Source organism: Rutidosis leptorrhynchoides, chromosome 2 (assembly GCF_046630445.1).
Source record: "Rutidosis leptorrhynchoides isolate AG116_Rl617_1_P2 chromosome 2, CSIRO_AGI_Rlap_v1, whole genome shotgun sequence".
Classification (NCBI taxonomy): Eukaryota; Viridiplantae; Streptophyta; class Magnoliopsida; order Asterales; family Asteraceae; genus Rutidosis; species Rutidosis leptorrhynchoides.
Window position 1 is genome coordinate 171660627 of NC_092334.1, and position 21723 is coordinate 171682349.

The 21723-nt window shown below is 36.8% G+C and overlaps 1 protein-coding gene across 1 annotated transcript; it reads right to left on the reverse strand.

The window, feature by feature from the left end:
• Nucleotides 1-1048: 1048 nt before the first annotated feature.
• Nucleotides 1049-2542, reverse strand: LOC139888422 (uncharacterized). Its single transcript, XM_071871431.1, has one exon. It carries the CDS (start codon nt 2540-2542, stop codon nt 1049-1051), a length of 1494 nt encoding a protein of 497 aa, XP_071727532.1.
• Nucleotides 2543-21723: the final 19181 nt, after the last annotated feature.

Sequence of the window (21723 nt, forward strand, 5' to 3'; positions counted from 1 at the left end):
ATTGGGGTCTTTAATGGCCTGATCATATGTGGCTGGTTCAATGCTCTTGTTTAGACTAGACACAAAACAGTAATTATCTTTACTAAGAGCAGAGTAATTAACAACCTTCTCTAACCCATATTTGACTTTACCCTCAACCACATAATCACTAAATTTCCTTGGAAACACAGTTTGTCTATCAGACCTTCTAAGGGTAGCAGACTCCTCATTTGGAGGGTCAGGATTATTTTCATTAGAACTAGAACTAGAAGTACCCTCGGGGAGGTCATTGAGATGACCATCATCCTCATTAGGATTACTATGACTACCTCCACTCCCTGTGAGGTCTCAAGAAGTGTCTGCCATCACGGTATACACTTCAGGATGAGCTCTCCCTTCATCATAGGGATTTTCAGAAACATTGGTACTATTTTGAACAGAAAACAAATCAAAGAAACTAAGTTGATCAGTTTGATCAGTAACAGAATCAGACTTAAAATTTTTTGTTTTTGATTTTTTAAAAGGAAAAATATTTTCAAAAAACTTAACATCCCTAGAAAAAAGAACATTTTTGTTTTCAAGACTCCATAGCTTATAGCCCTTTTTATTAGTAGAGAAACCAATTAAAACACACTTCTCAGACCTTGGTTTAAATTTGTCAGTTTTACCTAAGATTTTTGAAAACACAAGACAACCAAAGTTTCTGATGTGGGAGAGAGATGGTTCAGAACCATAAATTTTTTGGAAAGGGTGCTAACACCTTGGATGGAATCCTGTTGATCAGATAGGTGGCAGTTAGAATACATTCAGACCAGAGATACAAGGGAATTCCCCCCAAAACATAAGGGACCTGGCTACATTTAAAAGGTGTCTATGTTTCCTTTCAACAAGACCATTCTGTTGAGGTGTGTGAGCAATGGTGGTTTGATGTAAAATGCCTTTTTCATTAAGAAAACTTTTCATTTAGTTATTTAAGAATTCAGTTCCATTATCAGTTCTAATCATTTTAACCCTTTTTTCAAACTGATTAAGCAATAAGTTCACATATTTGTAGAAGTTATCAAACACCTCATCTTTGGTTTATTAATAAATAAACCCAAACAGCCCTTGTGTGGTCATCAACGATGGTCAAGAAGTATTTATATCCTTCTCTACTAGCCACCCTATATGGACCCCACAAATCCATATGAACAAGTTCACCTAGTTCTTTAGTGACATGATCACTCAAAGGAAAAGGGTCTCTAATATGTTTAGCTTTTAAGCAAACTTCACAAGGTATATCTTCAATAGTCTTATCAAAATTCAGTTTGTGTTTAAGAATGTTAAGGACAGGACTGGAAGGATGCCCTAATCTGTTATGCCATAATAAAGAAGATTCAAAATTACAAGCAAACACAGAATTGCACATAAAGGAATCACCTATATAATTGTCAAAGAGATAAAGACCACCATTCACACTACCAGTCCCCAGGATAGTTCTTGTTTTCAAGTCCTGAATGTAACATTTAAAGGCATCAAAATCAACAAACATTTTGTTTTCTTTGACCAGTTTATTAACAGATAGAAGACTCACACAGTATCCAGGGACAATTAACACATCAGTTAACATAATGTCTTTATTTAATCTTAAGTTTCCAATTTTTCTAACTCTTGATTTTGTACCATTAGGATGTGAGACTTGTAGATTTAAATCAGACACATCAACAATGTTATCAAGACCTTGTTCAGAAACAGTCATATGTTGACTGGCACTGGAGTCTATAATCCAACCTTGACACTTATTTTCACTAGAGTGAAAATTGAAAAACTCTTGAAAATTATCATTGAAAAACACATTATTATTCATTATAGTACCTGACATATTAGAAACACATTCATATGTTTGAGGGCCCTTATCATTAAGCATGCTTAATAGCTTCACCATTTGTTCATTACTTAAAGACAAAGGAACAGAATTAGTAGAATTAGCAGAACCAATATTAGAAGTGGATGCAATTGAACCAAATAATGAATCGGAAGCAGCACAACTAGACACATAAGCAGTTGACTTATTAGTATTTCCATTGAAAGGTTTCTTATATTTATTAAGATATCCAACAATTTCAAAACACCTATCAATGGTGTGTCCAAGTTTGTTGCACTTAGCACGCTTAAGATTAGGATTAGGACCTCTATTAAAGCCTCTTCCTCTTCCAAAACTACCAGTATTATTATTTCTGTTTGACCAAGAATTATTATTAGTTTGAGCAACAAAGGCAGAGTTTAGAGACTTAGATGTCCCAACCCCAGAAACCCCCCTGTGTGATTCTTCTCTAGATAAAATAGCAAATGTAGACTTAACATCAGGTAAGGGGTCTCTAAGCAACAAATTACTTCTGGTGGACATGTAAACATTGTCTAATCCCATAAGAAATTGCATCAATTTTAAATCTTTATTGTGTTGTTGAAACTCAGGAGCAGCAGCACAAACACAAGCAGGTAATTTAACCATTTCATCATATTGTTTCCATAAAGTGTTAAGTTTATGATAATATTCAGACAAATTACTACCACTTTGTTTCATAGAGCTAATTTTTTGATGTAAATTAAAGGTTATAGATCCATCAACTTTATCGTAGGTCTCTTTTAATTCAGTCCAAACAACAGAAGCAGTAGCAGAGAATATTTATCCAGAGTATAACTCTTCAGATATAGAACTTAACAACCAAGATAACACAACTGAGTTACATCTATCCCATTGAGCAGCAAGAACATCATTATCAGTACTTTTTACACAAGCTCCATTAACAAACCCTACTTTGTTTTTAGTGGATAATGCAAGTAACATAGCTCTACTCCATACATCGTAGTTTTCAATTCCTTTTAATTTAATAGATATTAAGGGTGTATTTGTTGTATCACTAGCATGAAGGTAAAGAGGATCACCAAAATCAATTTTGCTGATTAATGTAATAGCATTTTGATCGCCCATTATAACAAATAAATCAGATAAAAGGATCAAGCAACTCAGGTAGCAGATAAAAAGTAAATAAAAGATAATCAGAGATAATAAGAAAAAACAGATTTATCAAATAATAAAAAAGATAATCAAATAGAAGTAAAAAAAACACAGAATAAGTAAAGCAGATAAAAGAAAAGGTGAAACTCCCTTTTGAAGAAGATGATGCAGCGGACTATGAGTCTTCTTCAATCAAGGAGTCACACGAGACTGTCTAATTATGGCAGATGAATCACGAGCAGAACCCAATCACCAAAAAACCCTAGATCTTCAACCAGACCATGAGAACAAGAAAATCAAAGCTTCATCGGCTCTGGTACCATGTTAGAAACAATGAATCGAAACCAAGAAACCTTCCAATAATCGATTATAACCAAAGAACTTGACAATTGCCAAGATTAGTACAATCACAGTAGCATGAAATAAATCTCTCAATTTAGAGATTGATTACAGCTGAAGAGAATAACGATAGATCAAAGATGAAACTGAAATTTGTCTTAATAGAGATAATCACTCGACAAAGGGTATAAACCCTAGAACAAATTACAGAGATAATATCAGTGTGAGAAAGATGTATGCGTATGTGAATGTTATCGCTAGAAGGAGGCTGGATACAGCCTAAATAGCCTAGCACCCAACGGACAGAAAAACAACAGCTGGACTCTACACTTGAGACCCAATAACTCTAACAACAGCAACAAGGGCATAACCAGCAGAAGCCCAATAAGAAGAGGAGCCCAATGCAGCAACAGCAGCAAGCTCAAAGACCACAACAAACCTGCAAAAATGCTAATCATATAATAAGAGGAAGAAGAGGGAAAACACTTCAGGCTAAGATTGAATAAATTTAACAAGATATCTATTACTTCAATTCCTTAACTTTGTATTTGTTCAAATTTTAAATTATCACTAATTTATATGGCTTATTACTAGGAGCTAAGACATTTCGATTATATCATCAAACTACTAGCTAAATTTACCCTGAAAAAAGATTTAACTTTAGTTATATAATAGCGTCTTAGGAAATTAAAATTTGTATTCATTTATAACATGAAAAAAATAATAAGGAATACAAAATTATTTGCAAGTACAATCAAAGATGACAATGAACACCCAGTCAAATGAATATCTACTAGATTCACCCACGGATATTGAATTATTGAATTATTGATGATGTAAATGATTGATTAGTGGATATAAATATATTGATGTGGATATTAGTTGATAGGATGTGGATTATATTTACCATCTATGAATACATTTATTATCACACAAAATACACACACACACACACACACACACACACACACACACACACACACATATATATATATATATATATTTTTTTTTTTTTTTTGAAACGGCAACATTATATAAAAAACTAGCATGGAGCTAGGCAAAAATTACAAAGAGTACATAGGTGAGTGTAACCAATTAGTCCACTTTACGCAAGACTTGTGGTACCTTGCAAAAAGCTAATTAAATGCGGAAAGAACAATGTAACTAAAAACATAAGATTTGCGAACATTATGATACTTGAAAATGTTGCCGTTCCTGAGCCGCCAAATATTCCATAAGTGGAGAAAGCATCGATTTTTAATATAAAGCGTGATTTCCCATTTGAAAGAAAAGAGTCAATCCAAGCCCACAACTCACCAACCGAATTCAGAATCGAAAAAGAGATACCGAGCCAAGTTCTCACTCTATGCCAAATTTGATAGCTTGTGTCACAATGAATGAAAAGATGATCACTTGTCTCCTCCGAAACATCGCAAAGAGCGCAACAATCCCTCTCTACGAAAATATTTCTAGCTTCCAAATTACATATAGTTGGAAGTCTATTAAGGTTGAGATGCCAAATGAAAATATTAATCTTGATCGGAACTTTTGTACACCACATTGATGAGGTGGTAGATGAAACAGAAGAAGATGAATCATTTAAATGGCGGGCATGTGCAACAGTAAACAAATTAAAAGGAGGATTATTCCATGCCCAGTAGTCATTACAATTGGAGAGAACTACACCTTCAATAATATTTTTGAGTTCATCAAATTGACAAGCTTCTAAGCCACCTTTTAGAGGTCTGCGCCAATGCCAAGACCATATACCATGCGCACATCTGGAAGCGACAGTGGAATTCTGCAGCAGGTCTAGAGCATGTAGACGAGCAAAACGAGCAGCTAACGGAGAATTATCAAGCCACGGGTCGTGCCAAAATTTTATAGACTGACCATTACTGACTTTGAAATGAAGTTGGTCCGCTTGAATTAGGTTGGTATTGTGAATAAACAAGATGCATTTAACAATATGAGACCAAGTACCTATTGCCGAAGCCGCATAAGGGAGAGTGCTACCCCAATAGTCACCATGGATTGCTTGAATGACCTTTGCCCTGTAGGATTCATGATTAGACACAAAACGCCAACGCCATTTGTATATAAAAGCAAGATTCATTGACTTAAGGCTAGTTACCGATAAGCCACCCTTATCAATCACGTGAAGAATAAGATCCCAATTCATCCAATGAATTTTACGAGCGTGTTCTTTACCACCCAAAAAAAAGAAGCCCGAAGAGATTCCAATTTATTAAGGACGCTTGCGGGAGCTTTGAACAAAGACATGTAGTAATTTCCGAGAGAACCCAAAACAGATTTTATTAAAGTAAGACGACCACCAATGGATAGAAGGTTAACTTTCCAAGACGAAAGACATTTTCTGACTTTTTCGATTATTGGATTCCAACTTTCGGACTTACTCATATTATTACCAACAGGTAAACCAAGAAACGTAAACGGAAGACTAGAAGCTGAACAACCCATAAAATTAGCCATTCTGTTAAGTTCAACCGAATTAACACCAACACCGAAGAAGGATGATTTTTGCAGATTAATTTTCAGGCCGGAAACCGCAAAAAAACAACCTAGCATCGAAAGAAGATTGCAAGCATTTGAATCGTTCCAATCACCAACGAAAAGAACATCATCCGTGCATAGGCAATTAGAAATCTGAACCTGGTTATGACCAATACCCACGTGCAGATCCGAATAAAGAGAAGCATATGACGCGTCTCGAATAGCCGCTTGAAGCCCTTCCATTCCAATAACAAAGAGAAAAGGAGATAGAGGATCGCCTGACGAAGCCCTCTATTAATAGAGAATTCCGCAGAGGGGCTACCGTTGATGAGAAGAGAAGCCCTTGAAGAAACAAGACAAGCACGGATCTAGCTTATCCATTTAGGATGAAAACCCATGAAACGAAGCATGGAAAAAATAAAATTCCAATGAATAGAGTCGAAGGCTTTCTCAAAATTCACTTTAAATAGCATTGCTTTCTTTTTGTTTTTCTTACATCATTCAACAACTTCATTGATAATAAGAGGACCATCAATGATTTGTCTTCCTTTGATGTAAGCCGTTTGTTCTGGACTAATAATATCATTGATCACCGAAGCCAACCTATTAGCCAAAATCTTAGAGATAATTTTATATTGCACGCCAATGAGGCTAATAGGACGAAAGTCTTGAACGTGAATCGGATTCTCCTTTTTAGGGATAAGGGAGAAAAAAGAAACATTGCAACCTTTCGGAATGGCACATGATGAGTGAAAATTTTGGACCATTTTAATAACGTCACTACCAATAAGGTCCCAAAAATGCTTCACAAATTTAAACGAGAAACCATCGGGGCCAGAAGACTTATCGCTCCCACAAGACCAGACGGCATCTTTAATCTCACTATCCGTGAAATCGGTGATCATAGAGAGGGTGTCATCAACAGAGAGCTTCTTAAGATGTGGGCTGGGAGAATTAATTGAAATACAATCTTGCCTTTTAAATTTATTGATAAAAAAAATCCAAAAAGTCCTGCTTCACTTGAGAGGGCTGAGAAATCCAGCTACCATGATCCATAATACCCGTAACTTGCAACTTTTTTCATTTACGATTAATAGCCGAACAGAAAGTAGGCTGTATTTTCATCTCCGAGGCTATAGAAAATCTTTTTATGTTTCTGAGCCATGTTACCCATATCATCATATTCTAAACGAGTCAGATTAAAAAGAGCAGTAGCTCTATCATTTGCTAGCGAAACAGCATCTTCACGAAGGTTGATTTTGGAATCAATCTCATCTATGCATTTGAGGGTCTTTTGTTTTTCAACTTCATTCTTTGTACGGTTGTCTTTGCTCCAAGATTTTAAGACATTTTTAACATGTTTCAATTTATTTCAGAAGTTAATTTGGGGATTGGAATGGAGATGATTACCCTCATCATTCCAGGCTGACATCACCACGTTTTTGAAGCCAATGTTTAATCAAGAGTTGAAAAACTTGAAAGGAATAGGACCATAATCAAAATCATAGATATGGTTTCGGTATCATTTCGTACCGAACCACGTAATACCGATACCGAAAAAAGACTAAACTATTTTCCAAATACCGTACCGAATTAATAGTACCGGTATCGATATCGGTACCGGTTTTTCGATACCAATACCATATACTCAGGGGCGAATTTAGGTGTAAGCCTGTGGGGTCACGGGACACCATAGTTTGAAATTTTTTAGTAGAAAATACCCGTTAAATTGTGTAGGTCACCACTAAATTTAACTGGAGGACCTCATATATTTTTCAAATTTATAATTTTTCTTTTAAATTGTATAGGACAGTACTAAATTTAACTACTCGGATCTCATATACTTTTCAAATTTGTAGTTCTTTCTAAGGTAAATTACCACTAAAATAGTACTGTATTCAAATATAATTAGTAGTGAAAAGATTTTCGGGACCCTATTGAGTTATAATCCTGGAATCGCCACTGCATATACTACCATAAGTTTACATGTTTAGTTAAATTTTGTTTAACCGTTTTTATCTAAATTCACTTAGCTCAAAACTCGTAATGTAGCTAATCTAACCTTTAATGTGTATATTGTTAGCCCCTTTATAGTTTATAAGTTCGTGTGTATGGAAATCCATGTTGCTGTACATGTTTCTATATGCATGGAATATTCATGTTGCTCTACATGTTTTGTTTTTAATGCAAAGAGGGTTTTTAAAAAAATTGTTCCAATAGTTGTTACCACATTAACATATACATATTTTTTTAATTCATTCGGTAGTTATAACTTCTTCCATATAGAACATAACATCTCTCGAATGTAATAAATGAAGACTTGTATAATAAGTAACAAAGAAAGCAAATGGATTTGTAAAGCTCTTAACAGAATTCAGACAATCAAGCTACATGTTTTTTCCTCAAATGTGTGATGATATTAATTTTTGTTTATGTTATATGTTTTTCCATAACATTGATCATACTAAATAATACCCCATGACCCTTTATATTCATTTTGTAATTCGATTTTTATATCGAGAATAACGATACCGAAACGCATCTATCGAAACTGGTTTTTCTGTAAACTAAGAATCGATAAAGATGATGAGATATGATATTTCGGTACTGGTATCGGTACGATTTCAGTATCTCAGTACTTTCGCTCGTTCCTACATAATCATATTCGGAAAGAGAATCATCATATATGCATTTTTTTTATTTAAATTTAAAATTTTTCTATATATGAATCGCAAGTTTAAGTAATGCATTTATTCTACCACTTCTATTAGGCTTTGTGTTTGTGCTTCACCAAGCTCTCCTATAGGGATGAGATTAGTACCGCTATCAAATCAAAATGTACCGAAATCAAAAGTACCAAAATGGAAATTGTATGAAACCAAGAACTGAATATTGAAAAAAAAAAAAAAAAAAAAAACGTCACAGTTTGGTATCTATACTTGTATTTCGTTACAGTCCGAATGGAACTTAATCGTTAACAATTACTCTTCCCAACATTGTTACAATGTTGTTAGAAAACTGCCTTGAGTTGAAATTTTCTGACCTCACCTTTAGATGTTCCATCTGTTACAAAAACTTGAAGCCTTTTAAAAAAAATGAGTTTCTTGATTCGGTGGGCTGCATATTAATCATTCACATTGTATATGTAGTTTCAAGGTGATTCTCAACAAACAAGAAAGCACAATCCTCACGGATGTGACACGTAACTGAGCTATGGTTTGAGTTTTTTCTACCAGCATTTTGGGCATTATCCACCTACTCGATCATATCTAAAAAGTTAAAGGTCACTTCCTACACCCGTTACGAAGGAAATCCAAGGATATTGCACTAAAAAAAATCTTATGGAACCTTGCTCGATATGGACAATACCAACTGTTACAATACATAAGACATACGTATACACATTTAATGTTAGTAGGTAGTCGGTGCAATTAATGTAGTTAGTTGGGACGGTGCAATTAATGTAGTTAGTTGGGTTGCTGCATTTATTGGGCAGTAAGGTCCTGTATCTCGGGTCTATAAATATCCTCGTTGTATCTTGTAAATTTGTATCAATTAAGAGAGATGAAATTACAGAGAGTTTAGATGTTTGTAGATGTTAAATTGTGACGGCCCATACTAAATCAACATGTACGGACCATCAACAACAGGATCATTACAAGGTCAAACACTATATGCGTTTTCAAAACAAGTTTGCATTCATGATAAAAGGTGATGTCATAACCAACGTCAAATGTTTTACAACCAAAAGTATGCTTCAATGAACGGAAGCAAGTAATAATAGTACGTGACCCTTAGGTCGTTACAAATCATTGTTCAAAAGTAATAAAGTTTGAATGCAAGATAAAATGTTTCATGCGGTAACATCTCTAATAAGGCAGCGGGTGGCTAATCAGCAAGACTAGTACAACAGCGGAAGCAAGCAACCTTAAGCATCTGAGAAAAACATGCTTAAAAACGTCAACACAAAGGTTAGTGAGCTATAGTTTAAGTATAACAGTAATGTAAGGTAGGCCACGAGATTTCAGTGCTACAGAGAGCGTTTCAAAACAGTATGTAAAGTATATGTTTACCCGTGGGCACTTGGTAACTAACTTAACGTTTATAACCCCCTGAATGTACACTTGGCGAGTGCGTATATTTACGAAGTATTAAACACCCGTTAAATGCTAGCGCTACTAGCCCGAGTGGGGATGTCAAACCCTATGGATCCATATCTAAGATTCGCGTTCACCGGTTCAAAAACCAATGACTAAACGTTACCGAGCTAAAGGGAAAGTTTATGCCGTTGTATAACTCACACATATATAAAGTTTAAGTACTCGTACCTAGTATGTAAAACGTAAAATGCGCATGTATTCTCAGTTCCCAAAATAGTTAAAGTAAAAAGGGATGCTATAACTCACAGTGGAAAAGTAGTAGTAAAGTTGACTCGGGAAAAGTAAGCAAGTATGTAGGTCCGAAAAGTCCTCAACCTAAGTCAAAAGTTACTAAGTCAGTAAATCGTCCCATTAGGTTTAAATGTATGTAAATTAGATCTTAAGTATCATCATCATTCATCATCAAACAAAAAAGTGTAAAGTAAGTTTCATTCGAGAAAAGAGTTTAAAACAAAGGCTGACTTCGATCAGTCTCCACGGCCTCTATACCTACTGAAATGAGGTGAGACCAGTTGCCATGGCTCCGTATATGAGTCCCCTAGGTACTGACCAATTTACAGAACCAAACTCATCTTCGTTTGACCGTGGTGACGGTTTAAGTGCGAGTAGGTCAGAAAATTCAGCACAACGTTAATAGGTGTAGTGACTTTCGGGAGGCCATAGATCCTAAAACGTAACTCGGATTAAGACGCGGTCTAAACAGAAAATCATCTAATCGAACCGAACTAACTGAAAATCAAGTGTCCAGTAGCCCAGGTATTTAGATCAGACCCGAAAAACAGTAGGTTTAGTGTTCCGGTGGGTTCTTGGTGCTCGATGCTCATCACGGTTCTCATCCTTGATGCATATAGCTTCAAGTGTACAACTCGTTGATGTGTTTGAATCATATTTACCAAGTTTTAACCATCATAACACAAGTGCAAGTCTAAGATATGTAGCACAACTCAATTAAGGGTTGTAAGTAGTTTGATGAACCAAAGTTACATCAAGATCTTAGATCCGACACATACATGAACTCTAATAGTGATATTAACCAAGTTTTGACTATCATGACACTTGTGTAAGTCTAAGATATGTAGCACAACTCACTTAAGAGTTGTATGAAGTTTGATGAACCAAAGTTGCATCAAGATCTTAGATCCAACACATACATGAACTCTAAAAGTAATAATAAGCTATAAACTTGAAAGTAACCTTATATAAACAAGATCTTAAGTTTGTAGAACATAGTTCTTAGTTAGATCTTGAAGATCCTAGACCCAAAAGTCTAGATCTAACATAAGTGTACAAAGTTATAATTAAAAGTTTTACTTACATGTTCTTGAACTTACAAAGTAGTTTCAAGAAATATGAGATCAAGATTAACTAGTAATACTTGACCAAATTAACAACACTACAACTTTAAATAAATGAAATGAAGAAATAAATTAAAACTACAAGTATTATGTTCATATTTGCTTCCTTCTTGAGAAGCTTTAAACCAAAGTTTAGATCTTAAGAATTCAAGTCTACAAAACATAAACATAAAGAAGATTATAAAACTTATGAACTTTTAGTCTTGAAAACTCTTAAATGTAGAACCACAAACTAACAAGTTTGAGTTCTTGTTCTTGGTTCTTCATCAACAAAAGAGTGAAGAAACAAGATTCATGGAGATGCAAACTAACAAGTTTGATCTCTAACAACAAACAACAAACAAGTAACAAGCAAGTAATCAAGATGATGATGATGTATATGTGCTACGGTTTTGAGGAGAGAAAAAGAAGAGAATTATTCTTGTTACTTACTAGTTTTGAGAGAAAATGCTAGAGAGAAGAGTAAGTGTAAGTAAGTGTGTGTGAATATGAAGTGAAATACAAGTGAATATGTAACAAAGAAATGAAAAATGAACTCCTCTTGTCACCCATTTTGGCCGACGGTTTCCTAGTAAAAATGGGAAGTCAAATTTTGCTTTCATGTGTTGGAAAGGTGGTGAAAGCTTGAATGGGTAATAAGGTTAAATTACATGAGAGAAAGGTCTTGCATGCTTATGTAATTTGTCTCTTATTTAGCTTAATTAAACCATGCTTTTCCTTAATGTAATACTAGTTAATATGTTGGGCTTACAAGTCCAATAATGTGTAGGGTGGGCTTACTAGCCATTAAATAAAAGTCCAAGCCCAAGTTACCAACAAGTAAATAAAAAGCCCAAGTAGTTAACCACTAATCTTAGTTAATTAAAAAAAATTGATTAATAAAAAAATTAATCATGAATGTAAATAATATTCAAAAATATTATTCGTGAAAAGTACGCACGTCACAAAGACAAGTCGGGCCATGGAGATTCAAATGCGATAACAAGTAAACGTATAAAAAATACATTTATTAAATCGCAAGTATTAATAATAATTATTAATAATAAACGTTGGAAAATTCCGAGTTGTTACATTACCCACCTGTTAAAGAAAATTTCGTCCCGAAATTTTAAGCTGAGGTAGATGGAGGAGTCGGGAAAAGGTGAGGATACTTCTGCATCATTTGATCCTCTCGCTCCCAGGTAAACTCAAGTCCTTGTTTGGCATTCCACCGAACTCGGACAATCGGAATCTTGTTGCGTTTCAAAGTTTTGACCTCACGGTCCATAATTTCAACAGGTTCTTCCACGAAGTGGAGTTTGTCATCAATCGTAAGTTCTTCCAGTGGTACGATAAGTTCCGGTTCGGCTAGATACTTCTTCAAGTTCGATACGTGAAAAGTAGGATGAACTGAACTCAATTGAGTTGGAAGATCCAAACGGTAAGCGACGGGTCCAACACGCTCCAAAATTTCAAAAGGACCAATGTATCGTAGGTTTAACTTTCCACGTTTTCCAAAACAAATCACACCCTTCCAAGGTGCAACCTTCAACATTACACGGTCACCGACGTTGAATTCAAAGTCTTTACGTTTGAGGTCTGCATAGCTCTTTTGACGATCACGAGCCGTCTTAAGTCTTACTTGAATCTGGGCAATCTTCTCCGTTGTTTCATGGACTACCTCGGGTCCGGTGATTTTCTTTTCGCCTACTTCGGCCCAACAAATAGGAGATCGGCATTTGCGGCCATACAACGCTTCAAAAGGTGCGGCATTAATACTCGAGTGATAACTGTTGTTGTACGAGAATTCGGCTAGCGGCAAATGCCTTTCCCAGGCCTTTTCGAAATCGATAACACATGCATGCAACATGTCCTCCAAGGTCTAAATCGTGCGTTCACTTTGCCCGTCGGTCTGTGGGTGATATGCAGTACTCATGTCGAGACGGGTTCCCATGGCTTCTTGTAAGGAACGCCAAAATCTAGAAGCAAAACGGGGATCGCGATCTGAGATGATTGATAAGGGTACACCATGACGAGATACAACCTCTTTGATGTATAGTTGAGCGAGTCTCTCCATCGTATCCGTTTCCTTTATGGCCAAGAAGTGTGCAGATTTGGTAAGACGGTCAACGATAACCCAGATGGTATCGTATCCGCCCACCATCTTTGGCAGCTTCATAATGAAGTCCATTGTTATCCTTTCCCACTTCCATTGCGGGATTTCCGGTCGTTGAAGTAATCCAGAGGGCCTCTGATGTTCGGTCTTAACTTTCGAACAAGTCAAACACTTACCAACATAAGTTGCAACGTCCTTCTTAAGATTCGGCCACCAATACTGTTCCTTAAGATCGTGGTACATTTTGCCCGCTCCGGGATGAATCGAATATCTCGACTTGTGGGCTTCATCTAAAATAAGGCTCCGTAGATCTCCATAACGAGGTACCCAAATCCTTCCAGCAAAATATTGAAGTCCAGTCTCCTTAACCTCGAATCGAGAGACGAGTATGTTCAAGTGTTCATGAGATAAATTCTCCTCCTTGAGAGCCTCATCTTGGGCTGCTCGGATCTGGCTATTGAGGTTCGAATGAATGGTGATGTTCAGTGCCCGAACACGAAGAGGTGCCATCCTCTCCTTGCGGCTCAAAGCGTCAGCTACAACATTGGCCTTGCCAGGGTGATAACGAAGTTCACAATCATAGTCGTTTAGCATCTCGATCCATCGACGCTGTCTCATATTCAATTGCTTCTGATCAAAGATGTTTTGGAGGCTTTTATGATCGGTGAAAATAGTGCTCTTAGTTCCATAAAGATAGTGTCTCCACAGTTTTAATGCAAAGACAACGGATTCAAGCTCGAGATCATGCGTAGTGTAATTTCATTCTTGAATCTTCAGTTGTCGGGAGGCGTAAGCGATAACCTTTGTTCATTGCATCACTACACAACCAAAACCACTTTTCGAAGCATCACAATAAATGACGAAATCGTCACTGCCTTCAGGAAGTGATAAGATAGGTGCGGTGGTTAACTTCTTTTTCAAAGTTTGAAATGCTGATTCCTGTTCGGGTTCCCAAATGAACTTCTTCCCTTTGTGAGTCAGCGCGGTCAAAGGGCGCACAATCAGAGAGAAACCTTCAATAAATCTTCGGTAGTAACCGGCGAGACCTAAAAATTGGCGGATATGAGTCGGAGTAGTGGGGGTTTCCCACTTGCTGATAGCTTCGATCTTTGCGGGATCAACTTTGATACCCTGGTCGCTTACAACATGACCCAGAAATTGGACTTCCTTCAACCAAAATTCACACTTGGAGAATTTGGCGTAAAGTTGCTCTTGTCTCAAGAGTTCCGACACTAATCGAAGATGTTGCTCATGTTCTTCTTCGCTTTTGGAATAGATGTGGATATCATCTATGAAGACGATAACGAACTTGTCCAAGTATGGTTTGCAGACACGATTCATGAGGTCCATGAACACGGCAGGTGCATTGGTTAATCCGAATGGCATCACGAGAAACTCATAATGACCATAACGAGTTCTGAATGCAGTTTTCATCACATCACTTTCCTTCACCCTCAACTGGTGATAACCGGATCGCAAATTGATCTTAGAGTAAATGCTCGATCCTTGTAGTTGATCAAAAAGATCGTCAATTCGGGGAAGAGGATACCGATTCTTGATCGTCAATTTGTTGAGTTCACGGTAGTCGATACACATGCGGAATGATCTGTCCTTCTTCTTCACAAATAAAACAGGTGCGCCTCAAGGTGAGAAACTTGGTTGGATAAATCCACGGTCTATCAGTTCTTGTAATTGGCTCTGCAACTCTTGCATTTCGGAAGGTGCGAGTCGATAAGGTGCGCGAGCTACAGGTGCAGCTCCTGGCACTAAATCAATCTGGAACTCCACTGCTCTCGGTGGCGGTAATCCAGGCAATTCTTCCGGAAAGACATCAGAAAATTCGTTCACAAATCGTACGTCATCCACGCTCTTCACCTCAGTTTCTAACATTTTCACATGTGCTAAAACAGCAAGACGTCCCTTCTTCATGATCTTTTGCGCTTTCATGCAACTAATGAGATTTAGTCTCAAGCTACGTCTCTCTCCGTAAATAATTAGTGGCTCACCATCTCCGTGCAGTATACGAAGAGCTTTATCTCCACAGATAATGTCAACCCTTATCTTGGTCAACCAGTCCATACCGACAATAACATCAAAGCTTCCCAACTTAATGGGTATTAAGTCAATCTCGAAATCCACACCAGCTATGTTGATAATAGCTCCTCGGCTAATTTGGTCAACTTTCTCAAGTTTTCCATTGGCTACCTCTACAAGCATACTCTCCTTTAAAGGAACTAACGGCCAATTTATCTTATCACAAAAGTGTCTACATACATAACTTCTATCGGCACCAGTATCAAACAGAACAGAAGCTAATAGATTGTTGATAGTGAATATACCTGTCACCAAATCGGGGTTCTCACGTGATTCCCTTACATTAACGTTGAAAGCTCTACCACGCGGTGGTCTGCCGTCCTTTCGCTTGTTGGGACACTCATTTCTGATGTGGCTCGTCTGCCCGCATTCATAACACTTTCTCGGTCCATTGGGGTTCGGCTTCCCAGTCATGGTGGTAATCTTGCAATCTCTGCCAATATGCCCGGTCTTTTTTCACATTTCACAAACAACGTTACAATACCCGGTATGGTGCTTGTAGCACCTCTTGCATTGCGGTAGGGTACCCTTGTAGTTTGGGTTCGAGTTGGTGTTCGAATTGGGATTCCTACCGTTGTTGTGCCTCTTAGCGGGGGTTTGATCATAGGCTCTTCCTTTGTTGTTGTCCCACTTACGCTTATCATTACTACCCGCCTCGGATTTGGCCTTCTCCGGTTCATCGATGATGATTTGGTTCATTAAAGTGTGCGCCATGCGCATTGCTTCCGGGACATTTGGTGGCTTAGATGAGGCGACATTTCCCTTAATGGACTTAGGAAGTCCCCACAAGTACCTTTCCATGCGCTTAAACTCTGGGGTAACCATGGTAGGACACATCAGGGCTAATTGTAGATACCTACGGTTGTAACCCTCGAGATCGTTTCCCACAACCTTCAACTGCATAAACTCAATCTCCATCTTCTGGATCTCTGTCCCAGGGAAATATTCCTCAATCAGGGCCCCTCTGAATTCCTCCCATGTGGTAGCAAACGCCTCATCAATACCCTTTGCTTGAGCCAATGTGTTCCACCAAGTTAGTGCATCGTCAGACAGCGTACATGAGGCATACTTGATTTTGTTCGCCTCTGAGCAGTTACTAACTCGAAACATAGATTATAATTTCTCAAACCATCTAGTGAGACCAACCGGCCCCTCAGTTCCACTAAAGTTGTGGGGCTTGCAGCTTTGAAACTCTTTGTACGTACACCCATTACGAATGGGCTGGATAACCGGTCGGGGTGGAGCTTGGGGGTTCATTTTCGCTAAAGCTGCGGCGACTCGTTCATTGATTATTTTCTCGATTTGGGCTGTGGTCGGTGTTGATCTTCCGTTGGCCATTGATGTTCTAAACAAAAATTTTGACTCAAGTCAAAATCCAGTATTCAAATAGTAATAATACAGTATATGGTAACCAACATGGAATCAACATATCACATGCTAATTAAGTAACACAACTAGGTACAAATACCACAGAATCATCATACAGTAACATAAATAGAACACCGTGCAAGAATTAAATAACGCAAAGTTCCATTCATTAGTAATAAGTTGCATACATCCGCATAGGTTCGTACAATACATAAGTAAAACATAAAACTACAACTAGATTACATAATGAAATCTACTACAAGAGCCCTACGGTGACGGTGGGTGTAGGATGTCCAATACGTGGGACATCTGGTCCTCGAGCTTAGTTACCTGAGCACGGAGGATCTCCACCTCCCTCATCAGTTCCTCGACAGAGGGAGATGGTGGTGCAGGCGGTGCAGTCGGTACGGGTGGTGCTGGTGGAGCTGGTGGTGCAGACGGTCAGGCTCCAGAAGTAGAGGCTGCGAAGCGGTAAGGCTTACGCACAAAAGGATCAGTAGGGTACGGCACAAGCTGCTTACGGGCAGTAACCTTACGACGCCGACCATGAGCGTCAATGAATGGTCAACCTCCATTAATCCCTGGAATGACGGTACCATCAAAACGGTACCGCTTCTTCGGCGGGGTGGAGGGTGGCTGTACAGGTGAATCATCAGGGTCCTCATCTGAATCCTCGTCACTAGAGTCATCAGAGGATGAGTCATCGGGTGAAGAATCGTCGGATGATGGGTCGTCTAGATCGGCTGGGGGTGGCTGCATGGGTGGCTATCCTCTGGCGGCCATCATCTGTCAGTATCTGGCAGGTCCAATCGTCACGAGATGTCCATCGGGAAGGCGTCGGCACCAATGGTTACGCTCATTACAGACTGGACCTTCCCTAAGTTTCGCGGAAATCACAGCACCACCGGAATGGTGCTGTGTCCCCGAGGGTCCTGGGGCAAGTGGAGTTGGAATCTCCTGTAGGTCCTCAGCTCCGTCATAGGTGATCACTAGGCCAGGCGCATGGCTACTGGCTCTGGAGGATGAATTTCCGGAGTCGCTGGAAGGTGTAGACTACGGGATCGAGTCAGCAACAACGGTAGGTGAGGTGGCCGATGATTCCGAGTCGCTCTCCAAGTGAATGATAGTGGGCGGGGCATCCGACATCTGAACAAGGAAAAATAACTTTTTCCATGTCAGTAAGTCATAAAGCAAGCACGTATTAGGCAAATTAACTATGACAGTCTAGATCATGTATAGCAGTAAGTAGCATGGCAATAACGATAAGTATCATGCAATCGAAAGCAGATAATAGCATGCAGAAGTGAAATCATGTAGTAGCATACGGCATATAGCAGTAAAAGTAAGCAGCATCATGCAGCAAGTTTCGAAGAAACAGGTAAACTAGCAAGTTGTAGATTAGTCCTATTACTGAATCCTACTCGAGTTGGTCCAGACTCACTAATGCAACCTAATTCCCTACAACCTGGCTCTGATACCAAATGTGACGCCCCGTACTAAATCAACATGTACGGACCATCAACAACAGGATCATTACAAGGTCAAACACTATATGCGTTTTCAAAACAAGTTTGCATTCATGATAAAAGGTGACGTCATAACCAACGTCAAATGTTTTACAACCAAAAGTATGCTTCAATGAACGGAAGCAAGTAATAATAGTACGTGACCCTTAGGTCGTTACAAATCATTGTTCAAAAGTAATAAAGTTTGAATGCAAGATAAAATGTTTCATGCGGTAACATCTCTAATAAGGCAGCGGGTGGCTAATCAGCAAGACTAGTACAACACTGGAAGCAAGCAACCTTAAGCACCTGAGAAAAACATGCTTAAAAACGTCAACATAAAGGTTGGTGAGCTATAGTTTAAGTGTAACAGTAATGTAAGGTAGGCCACAAGATTTCAGTGCTACAGAGAGCATTTCAAAACAGTATGTAAAGTATATGTTTAACCGTGGGCACTTGGTAACTAACTTAACGTTTATAACCCCCTGAATGTACACTTGGCGAGTGCGTATGTTTACGAAGTATTAAACACCCGTTAAATGCTAGCGCTACTTGTAGTGACCCGAACTTTTCCATGTTTATATATATTAATTGAGATTTATATTTACATGACTAAATGTTTCCAACGTGTTAAGCAATCAAACTTATTAAGACTTGATTAATTGAAATAGGTTTCATATAGACAATTGATCACCCAAGTTGACCGGCGATTCACGAACGTTACAAATTTCTAAAAACTATATGATGTCATATATATGGATATATATATATAGTTAACATGGTATTATGATAAGTAAACATATCATTAAGTATATTAACAATGAACTACATATGTAAAAACAAGACTACTAACTTAATGATTTCGAAACGAGACATATATGTAACGATTATCGTTGTAACAACATTTAATTGTATATATATCATATTAAGATATATTAATATATCATAATATCATGATAATGTAATAATTTAACATCTCATTTGATATAATAAACAATGGGTTAACAACACTTAACCGGATCGTTAACCTAAAGGCTTCAAAACAACATTTACATGTAACGACTAACGATGACTTAACAACTCAGTTAAAATGTATATACACATAGTGTTTTAATATGTATTTATACACTTTTGAAAGACTTTAAGACACTTATCAAAATACTTCTACTTAACAAAAATGCTTACAATTACATCCTCGTTCAGTTTCATCAACAATTCTACTCGTATGCACCTGTATTCGTACTCGTACAAAACACAGCTTTTAGATGTATGTACTATTGGTATATACACTCTAATAATCAGCTCTTAGCAGCCCATATGAGTCACCTAACACATGTGGGAACCATCATTTGGCAACTAGCATGAAATATCTCATAAAATTACAAAAATATTAGTAATCATTCATGACTTATTTACATGAAAACAAAATTACATATCCTTTATATCTAATCCATATACCAACGACCAAAAACACTGTGACAACCCGGAAATTTTTGACCAAATTTAAACTTTATCTTTAAATGATTTAACGTTTTCGACACGATAAGCAAAGTCTGTAAAACCGAATCTCAAAATTTTTGAACTACTTTCATATATTCAAATACCTTTCGGTTGTTCTTGATGATTCGCGAACAATTATATGTATATAGATACATATATATATACTATAACTTGAAAACGTAACAATGTATTAATTGTTTGATACCGTACATTAAACTTATTGGTTTAAATATTTATTTGAATATATATGATAAGTTAGAATATTAATTGTATGAATAACTTGCGACGTATATTTAAAACGTGTTTATGAATGTTGAAAATATATATTAACTTGGTCATAAAACGATTTGTTATTATATATATATATATATATATATATATATATATATATATATATATATATATATATATATATATATATATATATATATTAACAAATAGCGAGACAATGATTTATAGAAGTAAATGATCAAAACACTCGAAAGTTTAAGATACACTTTGAATGATATAGTTTATTGATAATTTAAGACTATATTTTGACAAAGGTACGAGTCACAAAACGTAAATTGTGAGTTTTCTAAGCGTACGAAAATGCGTTTGAGAAACCGGAACCGGGACATAAGTCGAGTGACAACGTACGAGTCATCGGAACAAAAATTACAAGTCAACTATGCACATGAATTTAATATAATATATAATTAATTATTTAAATTATATATTATATATATATATATATATAATAATATGTCGACAAACAAGAAAACAAAAAAATTTTGAGCTGGATTTTGGGGTCATGCGATCGCATGAGAAATAGGCATAAAACCCATACGATCGCATAGCGGACAGGAATCAGAATTCTTCTATAAATAGCCCAAGTTTCTGCCGAATCCATTGCATTTAAACCTTTTTATGTCACTCAGTATTTATTATTATTATTATTATTATTATTATTATCATTATTATTATTATTATTATAAATCTTATTATTATTTGTATTATATTATTATTAATATTATACATAAAATACTATGACGAGGTCATGAGCGGGTTATTTTCAAAACAAGCTTTTCGAGCGAGATAGAGCTAAGGAAATTATGGGTTATAACTATGGAGGTTATGGGTATTACTTGGGGGTTATGATCATGAGTCAAAGGTCAACCTAGCGTTTATCATTTTCATTGCATCTACGTACTTTCCTGCAATATTGAATCACAATATTGATACGTGAGCATTCATATCTTATCTTTTATTTATTAATAGTGTATACATGTCTAGTGCTCGAGTATATATGTTTATGCATGCTTGTATACTAAATTTCATCATTAAATAGTTTATAATGAATCACGAATTAAATACATATATTACTGGTAAAAGGTATATGATATACATGTTTTTGGAAAGCTGGCGAAAAATCAATAACTTTTCATTTAGAAATCGCGTAATTTCGATGAACGGATTAAAAGATATGATCAACTGAATTATGATTGACGTTAATTGAAATTGCTTTTGAATCTGCAATTAAGATTTAAACAACTTGTTTACGAGATTGATAAATTGGATTTTTGAATATTACCAACCGAGTAAATGAATCCTTATATAAGGTACATCTCGTTTTGTTGAACTTTTGTCAAAATTGACTTTTTGAAATGACTTTTGATAACTTTTGTATGTCGATCTCGAGCATTAGGATTATGATACACTATGACCAGACCAAGCTTGATAGACATTTATTGACCAACATATGTTCTCTAGGTTGAGATCTACGATTAATTGGTAATCCGAGTTTCGGTCACATTTTGGTGAACAACTTTATATG